Source organism: Macadamia integrifolia, chromosome 12, assembly GCF_013358625.1.
Source record: "Macadamia integrifolia cultivar HAES 741 chromosome 12, SCU_Mint_v3, whole genome shotgun sequence".
In the NCBI taxonomy this organism is placed as follows: domain Eukaryota; kingdom Viridiplantae; phylum Streptophyta; class Magnoliopsida; order Proteales; family Proteaceae; genus Macadamia; species Macadamia integrifolia.
The window spans coordinates 28,970,403-28,992,181 of NC_056568.1; the positions used below are offsets into that span (position 1 = coordinate 28,970,403).

Consider the following 21,779-nt stretch of genomic DNA (forward strand, 5'->3'; position numbering starts at 1 on the left):
GGGGGGGGGGGGGGGTGGTGAAGCTGTTGGGGTGTGATGCTGATATTGCAGAAGATGCTTAAGAGACTAGGTTGCTCAAATCGGCCAAATCCTGTTTAACTAAGAAATTCTAACTGGTGCCATCTCTAGATTAGTTTATTATGAAAAAAACATATAACATCAATAAATGGCCGTAATAATGGTCAATATAAGCGTTTGCTTCGTGTTACTAGAGGTTACAACAGCCATTCTAGAAACCATTCCAAACAGTTATTTTCTTTAAAGTAATAACAGGAAAGACAAAAATTAGAACAGTACTCCTCCCCCACCCCCCAACGAAAAACCACACAACCAACGAAAGAAAAAAAGAAGCATAGTACTTAAAAGAGTTTCTTTTGCTCACCTCCTGCACAAACCATTTGAGAAGTTCGCACTCGGCAATACCTTCACCAGTTTGTGCTAAGGGAACCTCAACTATCCCACGAACAGGAAGATCAACCAAAGCTTGAGTTGAAGAGAACCATCTCTTGCCTGTGTATGAATTCTTCAACCACAATAGAAATTAAAAGAATAAAAACAACAGATATACAGAGTTGATTGTCCAAGAGAAATACGTCATCTTAACATTGGATACTATACTAGTAATCACATCAGGTTCAAAACTGAGATAGAGAAAGAAAGAAAGGCAAAAGGAGAATGGAGAAGGAAAAGATAAGCCATAAGTGGTTGTTCACAGAATGAATCAGTCTCCCAGAACGAATACAAACAAAGAAAAAGGAACCAAAAGTAAACTGCAATCAGAAGCTAGAGCAATACAAAAATAAAAATTAACGAACTAATAAGTTATGAATGAAGAAGAAGAAGCTTACAATAAATTGCTCGGCCGGGGGAACAGATGCAGATGCATTGCGAGAGAAGAGCAGAAGTGGAGTAAGCTTCTCCCCATCATAAGCAAAAGAGTGCACGCGTCGACCGCTGCACGAGCGGAGCAGCCCTCGTACGCCGGAAATAACAGCGGGTCTCTGACAAACGCGCCTCCACATCGTTTCTGCATTGATGGTCCAATTGCTCAAGAAACTTGGATATGCAGATCAGTCAGCTCTAATAAGGAATGCCAATCTAACGATCAGCGTTGAAACCCAGAAAGACAAAATTAATTTCCAATAAGAGGAAGAGATAAGAGATCCAACTTAGAGGTGAGTAGATGACAGGGTAAGCGCGCGTGGGCACGTATTGGATCATGATGTGCTTTCTTATCCATCTTCGAATGCTGGTCAGTGTCAAATCAAAGTCAAATTTGGTCATGCGACTTGATAACAATCCCCAACCCCATGAGATATTACAGAGGTTGCAAGTTTTGTCCTATTGGCCTGAGCTGAACAAGACTTGTGCCACTACTATTGACATGGCCCTAGCCCCCGCATCTCCGCTGCTGGTACGAACCTAATCATATGGATGAGCATTCAACATTTATCCTATTTTTTGTCATTATATGGATAAATAATGGTATGTTTGGAAGCAAAAAGAGACATGTTGGATGTTCACTTGTACAATCAGATGATGATACAAATATTCATTCTTTACATCTACCTTTCCCTCCCCATGATTAATGTCAATTAAGATGAGCCCAACCTGACCCAGAGGGTGGGTTTAGGTAGGATTTTTCAAGCACTAAGTTAAGGCTAGGTTGAATCAGGCTCGACTTGGATTTGTTATATATACGATCACTTTGTTGTACATATGAGCATCATACTTGTCCCACTTTTCGTTATTACGAGGGTAAAAGGAATCCAGTGAATCTTCACGTACGTGAATATACATGAATGTCTTTGGTCCGTGGATATGGCATCTATTTTTTCTCTCCTCATTTAATAGATGTTATATCAACATTCAAAGGACGTTCACGTACATGAAGATTTACCACTCCCGAAAATGAGCATATTTGTAAGCAAAAGAAACAAGATGCTCATTTTGTTTTTGGTAAATTTTAACAGAATCACTGCGACCCATTAATCCAAAAAAAAAAAAAGAACCTTCAATAGCTAACATGATACGGGGGAGCTCCACAAAGAAATGAAGTAAAAGCATCTACAATACCCTTTGTCTTCGTTAGACCAGCCAATCCCATGGTAACAAAGAATAGAAGAAGAGAAGATGGAGTCTCTGATGCTCTCTAATAAGAAATGCTTTCTTTTGCTAATAAAGAAATCTTATTCTCATAAATTTTCACAAAAGAAAAGGAATAATAGTTTGAATAAATATCACTTTCTTCCCTTGAACTATGATAAAATATCAATTTGATCCCATGTCTTTTTTAAAATATCACTCACCTCCTTTCCAAGAAAAATATTCTATCTAATGACCCCGACTTTAGAAATCGCTGTTAAATTAACTGATTTTTTCTCTTGATGCCCAAAATACCCTCCTAAATATGAAACACCCAATATACCCTTAATGAACAAAACTCATCTTCTCCCGTATTGGTGAGGAAGCAGTGAAGACCATCACGGCTTCCCCCATCGTACAACAGAAGAGAGTGGAGCGAGCCACCGTGTTGGGCTACTCGCAGCAAGACGCCATCTGTCTGCAATAGTCCTGTAAGTCCGGAGCTCCAATTCTTGGAGACCAGGCAAGCACCTGACGAAGGAGGAGAAGGCGGCGCCGTCACCGGTGCCTTCGCAGCTGCGCAATTGCAACCTATGGAGCTTGGTACAACTCCTCCACAGCCAACCGAGGCCACAATTGCCGGCCCTGATTCCAGACAAGCAGAGGCTCTCCAAGGGTAAGTTCAATTCCGATTCGGATTCGGATTCGGATTCGTCGTCATTGGAGGAGTTGACGCAGCAATCAACAAGGGAGAGGTCCTTCTGGGCAGGGAAGAAAGTGAGCCAGCGGAAAGAAAAAGGACGGGTAGAGGTGAGGGTGAGGGAGGAGAGGTGCTTGCAGGAAGAACAGATTCTGAAAACCCTAAAAAATTACAATTTCATTGGAAACCACGCATACTCAATAGGACTATAATCACAGATTCAAGATTTTTTTTTTTTTTTTGGGTAAGAATAAATTCAAGATTCACAACAGAACAATGTTGGAAGCCATGAATTCTAGTGTGACGAAGCGAAGCAAGCAATATATAGTTTTCCTTTTTACCTATACATTCGCTGAAATCTTCTCTGGAGAGAAAACCATCATTGGCCAACCGATCGAACCGTGACTCCACAATACGCCAGAGTTCATTAGCATCCTCTGTTTTGGTGGTTTTACTTATGAATCTGAAACCCTTAAGTGCTTGTTGAGCACTGGATCTCGTCTTATCGAGCTTCGTTTTGATTTTCCGGACGTCCCGAGGATCGTGAGCTCATTCGTCTCCGAAGCTAATGTTCGTGCTCAGGCCGACGAAGAATTGAGCCACGAAAATTTTTGGTGAACACTAGCACGTAATGGTCGTCATTGTTGCCGTTGAGATCATTGAGTAGGCAGCATTGCCCCTCCGACACCATAAATCGTTATTAGGAAGATGGTTTTTTTTTTCATTAAGGGTATATTGGGTGTTTCATGTTTAGAAGGTATTTTGGGTATTAAGAGAAAAAATCAGCTGACTTAACAGTGATTTTTAACGATTGGGGTCGTTAGATGGAATATATTTTTTGGAAGGGAGATGAGTGATATTTTCAGAAAAATGTGGGGTCAAGTTGATATTTCACCATGATTAAGGGGAGGGGAGTGATATTTACCTTAAAAGTTTTGGTCTTCCACTTTTGACCACTTTTGAGTGATTAGTTACTAATTGTTACTGTTAGTCGGCTTTGGATCATTCTATCCAGTATCAAATCAATTTTGATCTCTCTCTCTCTCTCTCTCGTTTTTTTCTCTCTCCGACTCATGGTGATGCTCTCTCTCCTTTCCTCTCTAAAATGTTAGCTAACATCGTTCTTCGCCTTCGGTACCCCGATTCCGTCATCCGACAAGCTTGCATCGACGTTGTCACGAGCCTCACGGCTATGGCTTCCCATATCACTAAGGCTTTCGTCTCTATGTTCTTGAAGCCTTTAACTGAGGTTCTCTTGCTTGAACAGGACTATAATGCTCAGATTAGTTCCACACTTTGTCTTGCCTTTGCAATTGAGGCTTTGCTTGATCCGGAGCCCTCACAATTGCTGAAGCTCTTTGTTTCGCTCGTGCCCAAAAACCCAGGTTAATTTCAACTTTTGGACCTAGGTGATGCAACTAGGTGACAACCACTAGTAACTTATGGATTTGTCTATCTCATTGCATAGAATGACTACAAACTATTGAAGGAGTTAAGGTATGTACTTTACCATTGCAGAGAATTCCCCTGAACCTTATTAGTGAAATGTACCAAAGGGTGGGGTCCACACACTATAAACATCTTAAGAAGGCCCCACTCAACTTAAGGATCCATTTCCACATAAAGGGGACCAGTTCAACCTTCACCGGCTGATGGTCACCGATTGATGAAAATTGGGCCCGAACCCTTGCACCTCAAATCACTCTCAAATGTTGAAACAATCTGTTTGGGAGTGGATTAATGTATCAGGACATCCCAGGACGAGTGCATTAATGTCAAATGATGGATTAACCCAATAATGAGTGAAAACCTATTTTTTTCCCTAAACAACCCTTAAAGTGACTTAATAGGCTATAAATAAACTCTTCTTCGTCATTTCTCCCTACAAAAAACATTGGAGAAGAAGAAGGAGAAAGGAAGAAGGAAGGCAAGGGAGGAGGAAGAAGGAAGGGCTTGGGGTTCCTATCAACTAAGGTAAGATTATCTTCTCTACCCTCTTCACACACACACACAAAAGTATCCTTCTTTCTCTCTCATTTTCTACTCTCCATTAAACCCAATGGGGAACCCCAAACCGAATTTCATCTCTATACTTATCCATGCTACAAATTAGGAGGGAGATTTGGTGTGGGAGACTTGCCCAGGCAAGTGTAAGGGTTCAATTTAAGACCATAACTTATCCCTTGTAAAATCCCCAAATTGGTAACCAAACCCTAACCGAAATTCCCTCACCCACCTATCTAATCTTCAAATTGAATGGGGGATTTTGGTTTAAGAGACATAATCAAGCAAGTTAATCACTCACCATTGAGTGTGAAGACATCTAACATGAAAAACCCCAAATTTGGCAACTCAAAACCCTAGGATTTGGGAATTTGCCAAGTCCTCTACAACTTGTTATCCCAAACCTAAAATTAGGTTGGGAAAAATGAAATTAAACATATGAATAATAGATTTGAGTGATGACACAAGCAACTGATAGTCACTACATGAACCCCCAACCGATATTTTCCAATTTAGGTTAACCTAGACTTAAAAAATTGGGATTCGAGTCTATCTTGTGACTTTATATAAATTAACCCACCAATTACACTAAACTCAAGTAGGGTGATGTGTGTGTGTACCCTACATGCAAACCCACCCTAAAATCACAAAACCTAAGTTGTAAACCATACAAAAGAAGGAGACATGGAGTTGAAAATGACACTACACTCGAAACCACACACACACATGATCAGACAAAGGGGCCACAAGGCCTATGGGGCTGATCTGGGCAAGGAAACCTCTGTTTCAACTTCACCAGTTGATGGTCACCGACCAGCCGGTGAAGGCAAGAACCATCCATCGGTGAAGATTTTGGAGGATTTGCATCCTTTTCGGATTTATCCACCAGTGAACCATTTTAAGGCTAATTTTTAATCCTTTTATTGGAGCACGAGTCTTAGTGTCCCACTCCTCTATGGATAACCGAACAACCTAAAAATACTATGTATCCTAGGAGTGAAACCGAGAAGTGACAGCAGCACGCAATACAAAATCATCAACTATCTATCGCCATCTAGAACTTGAGGTGAGGGGATTTCGTGTGTTTTCATAGATTGATTGTATCATAATGCATATGTGGATGAATTATATTATTTTGCATATTATTATCTTACTTCTTGTGGAAAGTGTTGATGTGGCATGAGAATGTGAATTATGGTTGTGTGTATGTGACTGAGGTGTAGGGTGGCCAACGGTTGGTGCCAGCGGCACTGCATGCTCAGGATGTGTGTATGTGTATGTGTGTGTGTGTATGTGTGACTAGGGTGCATGGTGGCCAACAATTGGTGCCAGTGGCACTGCATGCTCAGGAGTGAGTGTGAGTGTGTGTGTGTGTGACTAGGGTGCAGGGTGGCCAACGGTTGGTGCCGACGGTACTGCATGCTCAGGGTGAGTGTGAGTATATATGTGTGTGACTAGGGTGCAAGGTGCAAGGTGGCTAACGGTTGGTGCTAATGGCACTGCATGCTCAGAGTGTGTGTGTGTAAGTGTGATTGAAATGTGTTGTGGCATATCAAAATGTATTGGATTAGTATAATCACCCTGGTGCTACGAAACTTACCAATAGGGGTTTACGTATTGGCCAATCCTTTCGTCCGACAGTCCTAGGTTGGAGAAAATTTTCGGTGACTAAGGTGCACAGATACCAGTGTTGTGACAATCCCCCATGCGATGTTTGATTCAGTGGTGGGCATGCCCTACATGCGATGTTTGATTTGATGTAGTGATATTATTGGGGGATTATTAATAGAGGTTTACCGGGTAACGAGGTGGTTCCGGAACCGGCATGCTCCTAACTTGTAACTAGCTTGTATCCTTGGGGACTAATAACGTACATTCATGACTGATGATACCACTTATGTTGCAGTAGCACTTATACCTCTATGAACTTAGAAATTGTTGCTTAGAATTGTTTGCTAATAATTGGATCATGTCATTTCATTCATCTAATTACATTCATATAACAACATATTGTTGTGAGTGAGCATTTATACTTGTTTCTATTTTATTGATTATTGTGGATGCATATGTGTGTGTGTACCCCTCACTAGGCTTTGTGGAAGCTCACCCCATTTGTTGCACCCTTTTTAGATGATGGAACCAGTGCTGAGGCAGGCTTGGGGCTTCGGTGGCAATGGTGAAGCTTGTGTCTACATGACATCATGTTGACAGACATTACTTCTTTATTTTCAGTTATTTATCCTTATGTATTATTTATAATCTTATGATACATGTGAACATAATTCAAATGAATTTGAGTATATTGTAATTATCATTTAGTGAATCACCAGTAGTAGAGTAAAGTTTATAAATCTTATATGCGTACACTAATTTTAGTTGTGATTTTGGTGGCATTTATGGATTGGGGTACTGTATCTATGACCCTGGATGGTTAGACTGACTGGATATGGGTATCCAGTGATGCATACCTTGGCCTAAAGGAGACGGCGTGTGACACCCTTGCCGAGGAGTAAGAGGATATTTGAAGCAGACACTTTGGGAGTGAATGAGGAAGAAGAAGAGGGAATTAAGTAAAAGTCCAATTGGACATGTGTTTTAGTCAAAATAGTACAATAGTCATTTCAATTATTCATTTAATAGCCACCGACAGCAAGGGGTCGTAGTATAATTTGATATTATGTAAGAGATGTCCCTCTAATAATGGCATTTTATAAGGAGCAACGCTGTAAATTACCTAAATCTAATTAACCAGGATATAACAGAGGAAAAAGAGAATCCAATACTCGTGAATTTTCAATCAGGAAAATATGAACTTGACTTGGCAGATGAACATATATTAACAGAAAGAGCTCGATTATGATAAAAAAGAGTGAAAGTAAGGATTTAAATATTGGAATAGGGACAGGGATACAGGTTGCAGTCTTGTCGATTCGATCATAACCTGATTCGGAAGGCGAAGCAGCGGAGAGCCGGAAGATGAAAATTTTCAGTTTAGTGCACAGAGTGAGAGAACCTGAAGACGAAGCAAGTTTCTTCGTTTCGATAATGTTACTAACCCTCTCCGTCGAAGTAGGAATATGTGGAGGCTAAGGATCTGGACTCCATCTTTCATCTCTGTCCCTCCCCCTCCCACGAGTCACGAGCTCAACCCCATCTTACCTCCCGACAATATCCGTTGATGATAGACGATACAAATTCGTAGCCACAGATCATATCCCTTTCTGTAATGTTTAAAATTATGATTAACAGGAACCCCAAATATAGCCATTGAATCCCTAAAACAACTCTCCTCCACAAGAGTAAACAGCACATTCCTAACTCATCTTCCCCCTTCCCCTGCAAATTTAGTTTTACTTCCCAGCTTGAACCCCTAAGGCCTCATTTCTGTTGAGACCTGAGAGGAAGCAGGGAAGTAAATCAAGTTTTTCTCTCTCTGCCCTTTCTCGGCTTCTCCCATTGGAAGGAAAGTAGTACTAAGAAGAAATTAACACAATGGGAGGAGCATCGGTATTGCCAATATTCATACTTCTCTTCGTTTCCTCATCATCTCTCCTGTCAGAAGGGATGCTCAACGAAAACTACTATCAGAAGTCATGCCCGCAAATGGAGAAAATCATTCAGGAGGTCGTCACCACCAAGCAGATCGCTAGCCCAACCACAGCCGCCGCCACTGTCCGCCTCTTTTTCCACGACTGTATGATCGAGGGTTGTGACGCCTCCATTTTCATCAGCTCCACCGCCTCCAACAAGGCCGAGCGCGACAATGTCCACAATGTTAACCTCGCCGGCGACGCCTTCGATGTGGTCGTCCGGGCCAAAACCGCCCTCGAGCTCGCCTGCCCTGGCATCGTCTCCTGCTCTGACATTATAGCCGTCGCCACCCGCAACCTCATCAGCATGGTCGGAGGCCCTTTGTACAAGGTCCGCCTAGGCCGCAAGGACGGCTTCGTCTCTAAGTCCTCACGTGTCAATATCATAAATTCAACCGCCACCGTCTCCGAGCAGATCAAATACTTCGCCGTCAGGGGATTCACGATCCAGGAAATGGTCGCCCTCCTCGGTGCCCACACCATCGGCTTCGCCCACTGCAAGGAATTTGCCCCACGCATCTTCAACAACAGCAAAACCTCCCCGATCGACCCTTTATTAAACCCGAAGTTCGCCGGTAGCCTGCAGAACGCCTGCAAGAATTACCAGAATAACCCAAACATGGCCATCTTCCTCGACGTGGTTTCACCAGGGAGGTTCGACAACAATTTCTTCAAGAACATGCCCAAGGGAATGACGCTGCTCAAGTCGGATAATCTTTTGATTCAGGACCCAAGAACGAAGCCCTTCGTGTTGAAGTACGCAGCCGACCAGGCCGTCTTCTACAAGGACTTCTCAGCTGCCATGGAAAAGCTCAGTGTGTTCGGCACCAAGACCGGTCGCAATGGAGAGGTGCGACGGCGATGCGATTCCTTCAACAACGTTAAGGCTTAGATGCTTTGAATAGGTTGAATATTGGTTCTACGTGACGGAAACACATAACAATCATCAATTATCAGAGTTCTTCCTTGATGTGACCACTTTGAAATAGACGATCCGTTTAACACTATATTATATGATCAATTTGATCGGTCGACCCAATTTATTCATTAACTGATTTTTCTATTGATGGTGATGTGATAAAAGTTCGTAAGAAACCAGAAACAAAAAAATTTGAGAGAGAGTGTCTGATGCAGATTTCTTCAATTCATTCTTTTCTGTGTTGTCAAAATCTTTTGGTCGTTTATTACCTCATTATATATCCGTACTACTACTCTGATGATGATTCTTTCCAAATTATATGTATGCATACATAATATTTGCATGAAAATCATTATGTTTTCATGTTTTCCTCTTGAACTTTTTTTTAGGTAAAGTTTTCCTCTTGAAATCGGGTAAGAGAAATGTTGCAGATATATCAATTCTCATTTTCTCAAATCACAAATAGATGTTCAACAATAGGAAGAATTTTGTGATTTTGAATTTATTTTTTGGTAGAAATTTATTTTGATTTATAATAATAGAATAAGTTTTTTTTTTTTTTTTTTTGGGATTGGGGTGGAGGGCGTTGAAGAATTAAAATCATCAGTGATATCTGTCAAATAAAAATAGTTCAGATAAGTAGAAAAATAAATCATACCAATAAGACCCTAACTTTAGTGCATCTGGCTCCTCTATAGCGCATCCACACTACGAGATTTGTCGCTCGACTGTAAAGGTGACATGTGGATTTTTTAAATCAACAATGAAGATCTGTGAGGGAAGACATGGGTTTTTTTACATGCATTGTAGGGGAGTTAAGGAAACAGACTCTCTTAAAAGGAGAATCGAACAGGGGTTTTCAGTTCATCAATCTAGTGGTCTTCACTTGCTCCTATGATTCCACCATCACACTTTCTTTCCAATAGGGACTCCATCCATGTTAATCTTCACAAACAGACCCTTCCTACAAGCTCAGTTTTCTAGCTATTTGTCTTTACCAGAGGTGTGTCACGTATCTTTGATGCCGACTTGGATGAGCTATTGCCGCTTGCAAGATTCTTCCTGAATGCACGAACTGGAGGAATAACATCGATGGAGTCCCCATTGGAAGGCGACCCTAAATTGTGTTTTGAATTTCAAAATCCCCTTCTATTTAGGGTTTCCCAAGTCAGACAAAGGTTGCACCAAGCTTGAACCGAGTGAGGAGAAGGGACCAGAGGAACACTCACCAAAAGGTCGCCGGAGAAAAACGGTGTAATCACAGAGAGAAAACATGGCCAAAGAATTGTAGTAGCAAGGAAATTTCAAGGGTGTTCTGTTCAATTCTCCTCCCTTGTCCCTTGTGAGGTTGTTTTCCTAAATCCACTCCCCTGCAATATATGTACGAAACCCCTCTTCTCCCTCAGATGTCGTCACAGTTGATTTAAAAAAAATACACGTCACTTTTACAGCTCATGCTACAAATGGTGTAGCGCACCCCCACACTATAGATGAATTGGACCCAACTTTAGTTGCAATTTGATAGCAAAATAGAAAAAAATGACAAACTTTCTAAATATTTGTTGAGTTACAAGAACATACTCGCTCCTCTGGGCATTGGCCTGGCGGTTTGCACTGAAGGTTGATCACTTGATGAACTCTTCTCAATGCATCGATGCTTGGTTTTCATCAATTTATTTGTTTTTAAAGAAGTATGGACGTGGGCCAATTTTTTGCCCCTATGTGGGCCTAGTCTACATCTAAAAAAAATGTGGGCCTAGTCTACCCATGTAATGGTCAATAGGCCCTTGAGCTATAGAGGGAAAAAAAAACCCTAAATTGCTACTCACGTTAATTTTAACCAGAAAGGAACATCAACAAAGAAAATAACAAATGATATACCTCCTCCTCCTTTCTCTTCTTCCATTATTTGTCTACTTCAAATTGTCTAAATTTTTTTTTTATTAACAGTTGATAATTAAATTGCTCCAATACTTTTTAGCACAACTACAATACCCATTTGATTTTTTAGCAAGGAGGGGTGACGTCTCGCAGGGAGGGGGTTGGTTGTGCATAGCAAGGAAGACTGAGGGTAGGATTGGAGCAGAGAAGGGTTTAGCATTGCTTTTCCCATAACATGGAATCAATGACAATTTCAATCTCAATTTTGAGACTAGTGACTTCATGCTCATTTAAAGGTGTATACATAAACGGAAAAAAAAAAAAAACCATAGTACATAAATAAGTCTTGACTCTTTGACTTTGTTACGATTTTTTGTCTTTTTTTAATCAGAAATAAGATTCATAAGAGATCAATGATATCAAACACATGTAAAAACGTTTCCATATCAGATAAACAAAAACATAAAGGGAAAATTACGTCATCGTCCTCTTTAGTTTGTCAAAATTACACATGGACCCAAGGGTTTGAAGGAATTATGCCCTATTCCCTGACTATGCGAGTGTTAATATGATGTTATTTTTAAATCTAAAAAAGACAATATTACCCTTTAATGAAAAAACAACTTAATATTGAAAGACCATTTATCCCCTTTTGTTTTATACCCAAACACCCAAATCCCTTTCCTAAAACCCCAAACCAGCCCTAAACCAGGAAGGGAGAAGAGCTAAGATGTTAGTAGGAGAAATCACTTGCAAGTGGTGGTGCCACCACAGTTGCTCATGTTCCCTACCACCTTCAAACTCCAGATTGAATACCATGACAATCTTGGTAAGAATAAAAAAAAGAGGAAAATGTGATAACCATGAGAGAGCACCAGCAGTCGGCATAGCGAATGGCTCGTTCTCCTTCTTCTTATCTGTCACCTGATTCTAGTTGTTATTTTAAAATTCGCTTAGTTCACCACTTGATATTCCCCTGTCTCCAACAGAACCCGACGCTATGACCTGAACCTCGAAATCATCTGCATCGACATCAGCTCTCCCCTCAAATTCCCCTTCTCCCTCCTTTGTTTCTTCGACATCTTGTTCTTGTTCTTCCTCTCCCACTTCCTCCTCTTCCTCCTCCACTTCTACTTCATATTCCTCAACATCATACACAGGTGATCCACTTTCACCCTCCAAACCGGCCCCAAGCCTTAGATCCTTCCTCAACGGCTTCTCTCTCTCCTCTCCATCTCCTTCCTCATCATCACTCGTTTCTCTCCTCTGCATCGTCAAGGTTAGCATCGCCTCCTCTAGATCGCTCTCATAATCAACTTTTTCCTCACCTTCAACCGTCATCTACTCTTCAATTAACCTAAACGATAAATCTCAAATCCAATCCAACAAAACAACACCCCCAAAAATGTGAATTTTATACCAAAAAAAAAAACACTCACAACTTCTTAACAATTTCACTAAAAAGAAACTCTAAATTTCTTGATTCATAACAAATGGAAGCCAACTTGGAAAGATTGAAAACCAAATTTAAAGACCTAAATTTTAATCTCTGTATTTTGCATATAAATGCACATGAAGCAGACAGAAGATGTTTCCATAGCAATTTCATCATATAAAATTGCTAATAGTAGTGGCCAGATGGTTAAATTAGCCAATCCATAGACCATTGTATAAGCAATCTCTATAGACTAGCAATACAGGGGAGTGGTTCATCAAGGCCATCGACGGAGATATGGCTGAAAACCTTGGCCCATCAAGCCAAGGCCCTCAAGCTGTAATCGACGTCAGCATAGGGAAGAGAAGCCATTGAAGTTAATGTTGAACTCTGGCTATGAGGTAGAGGTTGACCTTGGTTCTAAAGTCTTCTAGGCCCTGTTGCTGAACCCATTATAGGTAAGTTCTAAAAACCAGAGGTTGTAGACGACAGGGGAGGTTGGCTTCCTTCTTTTGTTTTAGTCGAAGGGCATATAGGTAAGTTCACCTACAAAGAAAGACATTTTGGGTATTAAATGTTAGTGATATTAAGTAATGTCATCAATTAACAATCTTATTTAACAGACACTAACAGATTGGACTTAATTGTGATGATTTTATAAAATTCAGGAAAGGGAGCGTAATTCCTTCAATCCCTTAGATCCACATGTAATTTTGATAAACTACAAGTAAAAGGGGGGAGGGGGGGGGGATAATTTTCCCAAATATGATAGAGACGTCCACCATTGAAGAACGAGAAAACAATTTTATTAATGGGATAGAAAGGTCATTTCAGGAGAGAGGATAATGTAACATCGGTAAGTCAATGGATTTGACCGGTCCTTCCGAAATCTAGTCCTAGGTGGGATAATCTTCCCCTTGGATATAGGGTTTGAACGCTATAGGGAAAACCCTGCATCAGCTTTTGACATAAGGCAGCGGAGGACTCCCTCGATCCTCAGCACTCGGAGCGGAAGGAGGAGCAGCGGCAGCGGAGGCAGCCATGGTATTGTTTTCTAATCTCTCTCTCTGTCACTGTCTATTTGTTCTTAGATTTTGTATTCATCCACGGCGTTGTCCATTTCTATGGTGTTCAGGGTATCGATTTAGTCGCCGGTGGCAAGAGCAAGAAGACCAAGCGAACCGCACCAAAATCTAATGATATTTACCTCAAGCTTCTCGTGAAGGTGAGCCTAATCCACTCCCTCACCCTTTGTCGGAAAATCTCCATTGCTCAACTAAACAAATGGTTGGACTGCTTATGATCTCAGCTGTATCGGTTTCTGGTGCGGAGGACTGGAAGCAATTTCAATGCGGTTATATTGAAGAGGCTGTTCATGAGCAAGGTTAACAAGCCTCCGATGGCTCTATCTAGATTGATTCGCTTTATGGAAGGAAAGGTTGGTTCTCTATGATCTACCCCTTGAAATTGATTCCCTTTGATTTCCTTTTATTTTTCTACTTCATATGTGGTTGGCTTCGCATTTCTCAGGGGAATAAGGTAGCTGTGCTTGTGGGGACCGTTACTGACGATAATAGGGTTTATGAGGTTCCGGCACTGAAGGTGGCTGCTCTTAGGTTTACGGAAAGGGCAAGGGCGAGGATATTGAAGGCCGGAGGAGAATGCTTGACTTTCGACCAGCTTGCTCTTAGGGCTCCTCTTGGGCAGAACACGGTATTGACTCTACGATCTTTTCCTTTCTTTTAGTGCTTTGTGTTTTGATAGTTAAACTTAATTCCTATAGTTGTGTGCTTATGCTGATTTTCTCTGCGAATGAAGTTTGTGTTGGAAGTGGGCGAGTCTGTGGCTCAACGGTTAAGTTGCACAATTGCAACATGTTGGTCACCAGTTCAAAACTTGGAAACAGCCTCTTCTGTGTAGTAGGGGTAAAGCTGTGTACATTTGCTCGCCCCAAACCCAAACCCTGCAGTAGCGGGAGCCTTGTGCACTAGGTTGCTCTTTTATGAAGTTTGTGTGGAAGTGTCCATCAAATCGATAAGTGATTTGTTTATATTTATATATGATTATGGTTGCATGACATTAGCGGTTGTGGTTGTCCATAGTTTTTCACCTTAAATATTTTTATGACTTGGGACAGAATTGGGCATTATGCTCATATGATCATCACATTGTGTGTGCTCTCGAATGTTGATTTTGGTACACAAATGTGGGTGTACATATTATTTTTACATTAAATTTGATCACATGAAAATCTTGAATGGAATGTTGTCAGTTGTGTGGGCACGATATTCTTGTTGTTAGTGTTTGATTGGTCTCCAAATATGAAAGGTCCTGATCATTGCAGTCATACATTATGGGTTTTTGTGTACCAATGTTCGTTAAAAAAAACATCCTAATGCATGAGGCTCCTGCTATTGCAGGGTTTGGGAGGGAAAATGTACTTGGCCTTGCCCACTTTTGTGTAGGAGGGGTTGTTTCCAAACCAACGTTTGATGTCCCTCGAATTATATATCGGTGTAGGATTCATATTGTTTGATTGTGGATGCTTAGTAAGGAATCCACTCTCATGTTGAGTGAAAATTAGAGAGTACATAAATATGATGGGATGAAGATCCAGATCCAGAGACTTGTTTGTAAATAATTTTCAAAATATTAATATGTAATAAAATTTATTTTTCAAAAGGTTTAGGAAACATTTCGAGATATCCTATATTCCTATCGGAATTTTAGATTTTTTGTACGACATTTTGACAAACATGGGTTGTCACAATTATTATTTCATCGCCTAGAGGTTTGCATATGATATTGTTAAGTGGAGAGATCAAGTCGATGGTTGACTACTACAACTTTGGTAGACATAATAGTTATATCTACCAAACAAAATGTAGTTATTGGTGAATTATTTTTTATTGGTAGTCAATGACATTCTCCAATAGGAATTAATGGTGGATTTTCCCATTTGGATCGTATCTTTTCCCAATGTTAGCAGTTATGTATTTTATATACGACACGATTTATTAGTTATTAAAGAGAGAGGCTCATTAGTTGATAAGATGTTATTACTGATTAGAGTTAAGAGTACTATTATTAATAATTGCGATTGGATTAAGACTATTTTTAATAGTTTACTCTTAACCACCCTCAACCAACTCTGATTTTCATCTGCTTAAAATACTAATTAGCTACTTGGATCAATATGCACAACAATGCATTAAAATCTGACCTTCACATGACTAGAATGATATGGCAAACACTATGGCCAATGACTGGCACAAAGTCGGCAACGTACTGAAGATGTCAGCCAACACACACGACATCGTGCCGATCACACAACATCGCTCAAGTGCTGTCATGCATCACCTGTGGCGATTTCTCTGGTTTCTCAAATTTTTATTCTTGCAACTAGTAATCCCATGCGATGCACAATTTGGTCTATAAATAACGCACATTAATTAAAACATAGATGTAGGCTTAAAATCAAATTTAAACCAACAAAACAACTATTTCTATTATGAAATCGAATTTTAATTAGAAACTTAATCTACCAAATGGGTTGCTGCTTTGATACTAGATTAGTAGGTGTTTCAAGGTGCAGTAGGAATGCGGGAATTAAATTTTATTCCTCTAATCTCATTAGAGTTGAGGATCAAACCATTTATAAGTACATTTATTTATCAAAAATTCCATCACATGGATTGGGAGAGCATTTACCATGAGTGTCAAATGCAACACCTCAAAGGATGCAGTGGAATATAATGTGATAACTCTTGTGTGTCTGACACACTCTTGGATTCAAAAATCATATCTACTAGGAAGAGTATTGAAGGAGAAAAGAGAGAGAGTTCAGACTTAGGCTTCAAGGAGAACACCGCCCACTGAATCCTCTTCCTAGTAGATATGGTTTTTGAATCTAAGAGAGTGTCAGACGTACAAGAGTTATCACGTGGTATTCCGCTGCATACCTCAGCTGCTGATTTGTAAAAAGGCTACAATCCCTTTGAGGTGTTACATTGTTACACTCCAGATAGTTGCTCTCCCAGTCCATGTGATAGAATTTTAGATTTGAAATCCTTGTACCTACAAATGATTTGATCCTTAACTAAAATGAGATTAGAGGAACAAAATTTAATTTGATTGAATACGATCATGCACAAAACCTCTCCCCTTTCTTTGTTGGAACTCATTGTTTGTTTTGCGAGATTGTTAGTTTTTTCAATTTGTTTTTCTTTTCTTTGACTGGCTTTACGAGTAGGTTGGCATTTTTATGGTTAAGTGAGGGAATGTGTTAATTTTTCTTATAACCAAAAGACTGTACGGTTAAGTTGCACTATTGCAACATGTTGATCACGGGTTCAAAACTTGGAAACGGCCTCTCCTGCGAAGTAGGGGGTAAGGCTACATTTGCCCCTCCCAGACCCTACAATAGCGGGAGCCTCATGCATTGGGTTTCTCTTTTTTCATAAAAATGCTTTGTATTGGCAATATATTGAGCTTGGATTTGATTGAATACTGTTATAGGTCAAAGAAATTTCCTCTTATATTGTAAGGTCTAATTTTTTTTTTATGTGTGCTGCAGGTTCTCCTGAGGGGTCCTAAGAATGCTCGTGAAGCAGTGAAACACTTTGGTAAGGCTCCTGGTGTGCCACACAGCCACACCAAACCCTATGTACGATCAAAGGGAAGGAAATTTGAGCGTGCTAGGGGAAGAAGGAACAGCAGGGGATTTAGGGTCTGATTCAATTGTCATGCCTTTTTTCTCTTAAAGAAAAATTTGGAACCAGACCCAATTAAGTTGTGGTTCTATTTTTGTTAGCATGTAAGAATATGTGAGATTTTTTTTTTTAATTGAATCTGATTACAGTTTATGTCTTGTTGAAGGGAGGCAACCTTTTAGTATTTGCTATTGTTTGTGCTGTCTTCCAATATCTGGTAATTAGGTCGATGCTTACATTTTCTTCCTAATAGGTATTTCTAGTTTGGAGGTGGGTGACTAGCCTGGTTACACACATCACCGCATCAACCCAATTTTAAACCTCGAGCTCTACAGATTGAGCTATGAAATGTTGTTTCTTGAACCAAATGGAGCATTCAGGAGTCATGCCTCTTCTATTCTGTATACTAGCACAGTTTGGCTTTCTTGGATCTGAACTTTAGGATTTGCGGGCATCAATGATCCAATCACTTAGGAGAGTATCATAGATTTGTCCTTCTGGGAGTTGTTGAAATCACCTTCTCCAACTGGGAAAAAGTTTTTGTTTTTGGGGGGCTCTGTTTAAATCAATACCACAGCCCATTAGTCTAACACTAATGCAACAAAGAAGCCATTACCCCAAGTTATGACTCAACTGACCTCTTCATACTATGACGACATTGTGCAACAAATGGAAAAGCTTAAAGATGCAATGCAGCTACTTATGGTGCTATTGTCAATTCACCCACACATAGTGCTCATTTTATTCTTGACGTCTATTTCCTAGTATTGCCAAACCTTAGCTTTTCCAAACTATTAAAGGAAGAGAGAAGAGAGAACCTAATGGTTGGAGGGTGTCAATTGGTCATTTCGGTCTGGTTTCGATCGTATTGAATCAGTTTTGGTTTGGAACTTAACCAAAATGAAACCCAACCACTAAGGTAAAGTTCGGTTTTGGCCCTTTTGGGTCTTTATTGGATTGGCTTAATGGCTCTTATCGGATTGTTATGGATTCAGTTTCATTTAGAGGAATTACCCTCCCCTGAACTATAGCTAAATATAGCTAAATATCAAGTTTCCTCTCCTCAATTGAAAAGATTCTATCTACCATGTAAGGTTTTATGTGCCTGAATATTTAATATTGCTGTTAGGTTTGCAATTTTTTTCTTTAGGATCGAAATACCCCACCCTATCCTTTTAGAAAACCAATCTGGCCCACTCATGGCGTTATGACATCGTGGAAGGTTTTTGTTGAGTCTGATTAATTTTCAAGTACGTAAACGTCACTGATTGGTGAATATGGCATATATTTTCTCTCTCCTCATTTCACTTACGTGAAGGGTCACCGCTCTCGTTTCTCTTGGTAGAACAGGGAAGCTGAATTCGTCGCCAACAAAGAAAAAGAAGATGAGAGCTCATAATTGACCTTCTTCTTCGAATCAATGGCTTCAGGTCAAATTCTTGGCCAATAATAGAAATTTATGGATCTGGGTTTTGTAGCTGGAATTGAAGAGATCGAAGAAACGGAGGGTTTTGAAATGGACTGATGAATCATTTTTAATAGATAAACTGAAACCAGGGAAGAGTATATAGTCATGGATTATGAACTCATACAGATAATTCCATAAATTGAAGATGATCCAGAGACCAGGGAACCTTTAATTAATGTCTCGAATTCTTCAACTTTCAAACCTAGTTTGAACAATTTTAAAGGCTTAAATCAGAAAGATCGACTAGCGGATGTTGCGGATCGGATCAACTCATCAAAGACTTTCGTATCTCTGTGCATTACTTTGAACTAAACTAAAAGATCTAAGATCTGAGATCTGATTCCCAAAAACAAAAACGAATTCGTCTTACATAGGGTACGTGAAGACTTTTCATGAAACAAAAACCGTTCAATTATATCAAGATCTGGAGGAGGAGACACCTTCATTTAGTTTATATTGTTTATTCGTGTTTTCTTTTGTTCCAGAATCTATAATTGAAAAAGGCCAATGACGAAGACAACGGCAAAGCAAGTGCGAGAAAGAGAGAAAGAGAAAGGAGGGGAGGCGAGAGTGATGGACATGGCGATGCAAGCAAGCAGCCGTGAGAGGGCTTCAGTTGGATTCACGCCGTTAGAGCTTCAGCACTTCGCTATGGTTCTAATCGAGCAGAGTTTCAGCGCAATGGAGCTTGTTAGGGTTTCAACCTCGTCTCTACCTCCATGGAGGAAGAATCGGTACATGTAGACCAAGTGGTTCGGTCCATACAAAAGGACCAAGAATCTTTTCAGGCACGGGATGCCAGATAATCTTGTTCGAGTCGCCAGTGGAGGGAAAGCAAAAAGGTTGCTACCATCGCTCACACCGTCGAATCTAGGCATTTCACGACGAACTTCTCGAGCTTCGCAAGGAACCGAAATACCACAGTAGAATCTTTTCATTTGGGCGAGGGAAGTGAAATATTTGCAAAAACGTGGGGTAACTTGATATTTAGCTAAAGTTTAGGAAAATGAGTGATAATTCCTCATATTGAACAGAATAACCTCCATTGCGTTTTGATTAGGGTAATTTACAACACCATCCCCTGGAGAATGCCAGTATCATAGGGACACTCCCTCTCTTTCACCAAGTTAGACTCGGACCCCCTATTGTCAGTCACTGTTAAGGAATTTACCCTATATGTTGATATCAGTAATAATATTTTATTTTAAATACCAAAATGCCCTTATTAAATATGAAATACCTAAAATACCCTTGTTATAAGTTCCTGTTTATTTCACCCAAATCTATCATTTGGTCCCCATTCCACCGGCGATCATTTAGAGCGACGACGATGAACGCTGATCCCATTGTGTTGGCCTTATTTAAGAACCCTTTCCCTGTTTCACTTTTATCGGATTGTAGTTTTACAGATTAAGGACTGAATCAGGGTCATCGACATCCTGGTTAGGGTTTTGTTGAAGAAAGTAGCCAGGGAGCTAGCTGAATTTCTTGTTTTTTCCTTTTATGCCGGATGACGAAGTAGCAGCAAGGACAACAGGTATACTCCCTCCCTCTTCCTCCATTTCCTCCTTTTATGCATTTGTAGTGATGTCGATACTACTGTTGCAATCTTCTTCTGTAGTGGCTGCTACTTTATTCTTCTTGCCCCTCCTTCTCTTCATCCTCTTTTCCTCTAGGTCTTCTTACCCCCACCAAATAGTGGGCACTGTTGCAATCTTCTTATGTGATGTCGATATTTGTAGGAGGAAAATAAATGTGTTAAAAGAAAAATTTTGAAACAGGGAGAAGGAGCCCATCTCCAAGAATAAAAGAAAATTTAAAACAGCGAGTAGGAGCCCATCTCTAAGAATCCAAAAGAACAATTAACGTGTTAAAAAGAAAATTTACGAAATCAATTTTGGAGAAGGGGCAGTAGGGGCATAGAGCAGGAGCCCATCTACTCGGCCGGAGTTAATTGTTGTGTTGGTGGTGGCAGCGCTAGCGTTGTTTTGGTCTCGTTTCGATAGGAACAAGGGGAGACTGGAAAAGCTGCATACTGCAAGGCCATATCACTTTGAGAATCCTTTGTTTGGAGATCCAGATCACACACAGTTCTTTTCCTCACCCTTTTTTCGTTCCGGTGGTGGTGATGACGGTTGTCGCAAATGTTGGGGATGGGAAGGGGGACTTGAAGCGATGTTCCTGTCGTTGAAGTTGGGGGCCTGCCTAATCGACCGTTGCCACTGCTATTACTACTGCCACAACCACTGTTGAGTAGAATGCAACCAGCCATGTAGAGATAAGATGACGACAATGACATCGGCGACGAAGGCCGATGATGGTAAGCCTGCCTTTGCTGCTGCTACTGTTGTTTTTGTTGTTAGGGAAAAGGGTATAACGATCATTTTACCTCTTGGTTTAACAGAGACTGAGGGTCTGAGTCTAATTTGGTGAAAGAGAGGGGGTCTCCCTTTAATATTGGCATTCTTCAAGGGTGAAGTTGTAAATTACCCTTTTGATTATGTTACTTTCAACCATGTTTCAAGAGCTGCAAATACTTGCAGATTTCCTTGTTAGGAGGGCTTTGTCTATTGTGGATTGGATAATTTGGCCTAATTCCAAGAGCAATCATTCTCTGCTTCCCCACACCACACCGGGTCGTTAATTTAGGGTTTTGTAGCATTTTTTTCCTCATATTGTAGTTAGGTATCTTTTCACCCTTTTATCATTGTGGCTCATACTGCAAGTATGGTTTCAAGTATCAGTATTGTATTGGTCGTATTATATAGGTATTGATTGAGACCAATCCTCAAATTCGGACTGATCTAGATCGGTAACCCGTATTATATCAGGGGTAAAACAGTAAAATAACGTATTTTTCTAAAAAACAAGGTTAAAAATGACCCATACGCACCGATCCTGTCCGATATCAATCTACAATATGGGTCACAGTAACCGTCAATAACCGCTCAATGATCCGACGGTCAATATCATTTCCCGCGTTGT

General features: G+C 40.4%; 3 protein-coding genes and 1 long non-coding RNA gene across 5 annotated transcripts in view; 3 read left to right on the forward strand and 1 right to left on the reverse strand.

Moving 5' to 3' along the window:
- Positions 1–3,444, reverse strand: part of LOC122057869 (lipoamide acyltransferase component of branched-chain alpha-keto acid dehydrogenase complex, mitochondrial-like) — a 13,908-nt gene extending 10,464 nt beyond the window's left edge. The window contains exons 1-3 of one of the 2 annotated variants that reach the window (XM_042620210.1): positions 3,127–3,444; positions 849–1,027; positions 383–523 (exon numbers count right to left, since the gene is read on the reverse strand). In XM_042620210.1, the coding sequence (XP_042476144.1) occupies positions 383–523; positions 849–1,022 (315 nt within the window). In that variant the 5' untranslated portion in view covers positions 1,023–1,027; positions 3,127–3,444. Of the gene's footprint in view, positions 1–382; positions 524–848; positions 1,423–3,126 lie in introns of both variants that reach the window. The other variant, XM_042620209.1, reaches the window with a different exon arrangement.
- Positions 3,445–4,671: 1,227 nt separating this feature from the next.
- On the forward strand, positions 4,672–7,145 carry LOC122057873. The gene is made up of 2 exons (XR_006133643.1): positions 4,672–4,759; positions 6,920–7,145. It is a non-coding gene; the product is annotated as an uncharacterized LOC122057873 (long non-coding RNA).
- A 460-nt stretch (positions 7,146–7,605) lies between these two features.
- Positions 7,606–9,425, forward strand: LOC122057870 (peroxidase 41-like). The gene has a single exon (XM_042620212.1). It carries the CDS (start codon positions 8,282–8,284, stop codon positions 9,269–9,271), a length of 990 nt encoding a protein of 329 aa, XP_042476146.1. The 5' UTR covers positions 7,606–8,281; the 3' UTR covers positions 9,272–9,425.
- A 4,076-nt stretch (positions 9,426–13,501) lies between these two features.
- LOC122057871 (60S ribosomal protein L18-3-like) lies at positions 13,502–17,510 on the forward strand. Its single transcript, XM_042620213.1, has 5 exons — positions 13,502–13,658; positions 13,750–13,839; positions 13,924–14,052; positions 14,145–14,327; positions 17,191–17,510. Exons 1-5 carry the CDS (start codon positions 13,656–13,658, stop codon positions 17,347–17,349), a joined length of 564 nt encoding a protein of 187 aa, XP_042476147.1. The 5' UTR covers positions 13,502–13,655; the 3' UTR covers positions 17,350–17,510.
- The last annotated feature ends 4,269 nt before the right edge of the window (positions 17,511–21,779 follow it).

What these genes read in the sequence shown, in the direction of transcription:
- LOC122057871 (XM_042620213.1), top strand. An exon ending in ACCTCAAGCTTCTCGTGAAG is followed by an intron (nt 13,840 to 13,923) that starts GTGAGCCTAATC and finishes TTATGATCTCAG; the next exon opens with CTGTATCGGTTTCTGGTGCG. An exon ending in CTCCTCTTGGGCAGAACACG is followed by an intron (nt 14,328 to 17,190) that starts GTATTGACTCTA and finishes TGTGTGCTGCAG; the next exon opens with GTTCTCCTGAGGGGTCCTAA.
- LOC122057870 (XM_042620212.1), top strand. Translation starts at nt 8,282, where the DNA reads ATGGGAGGAGCATCGGTATTGCCAATATTCATACTTCTCTTCGTTTCC.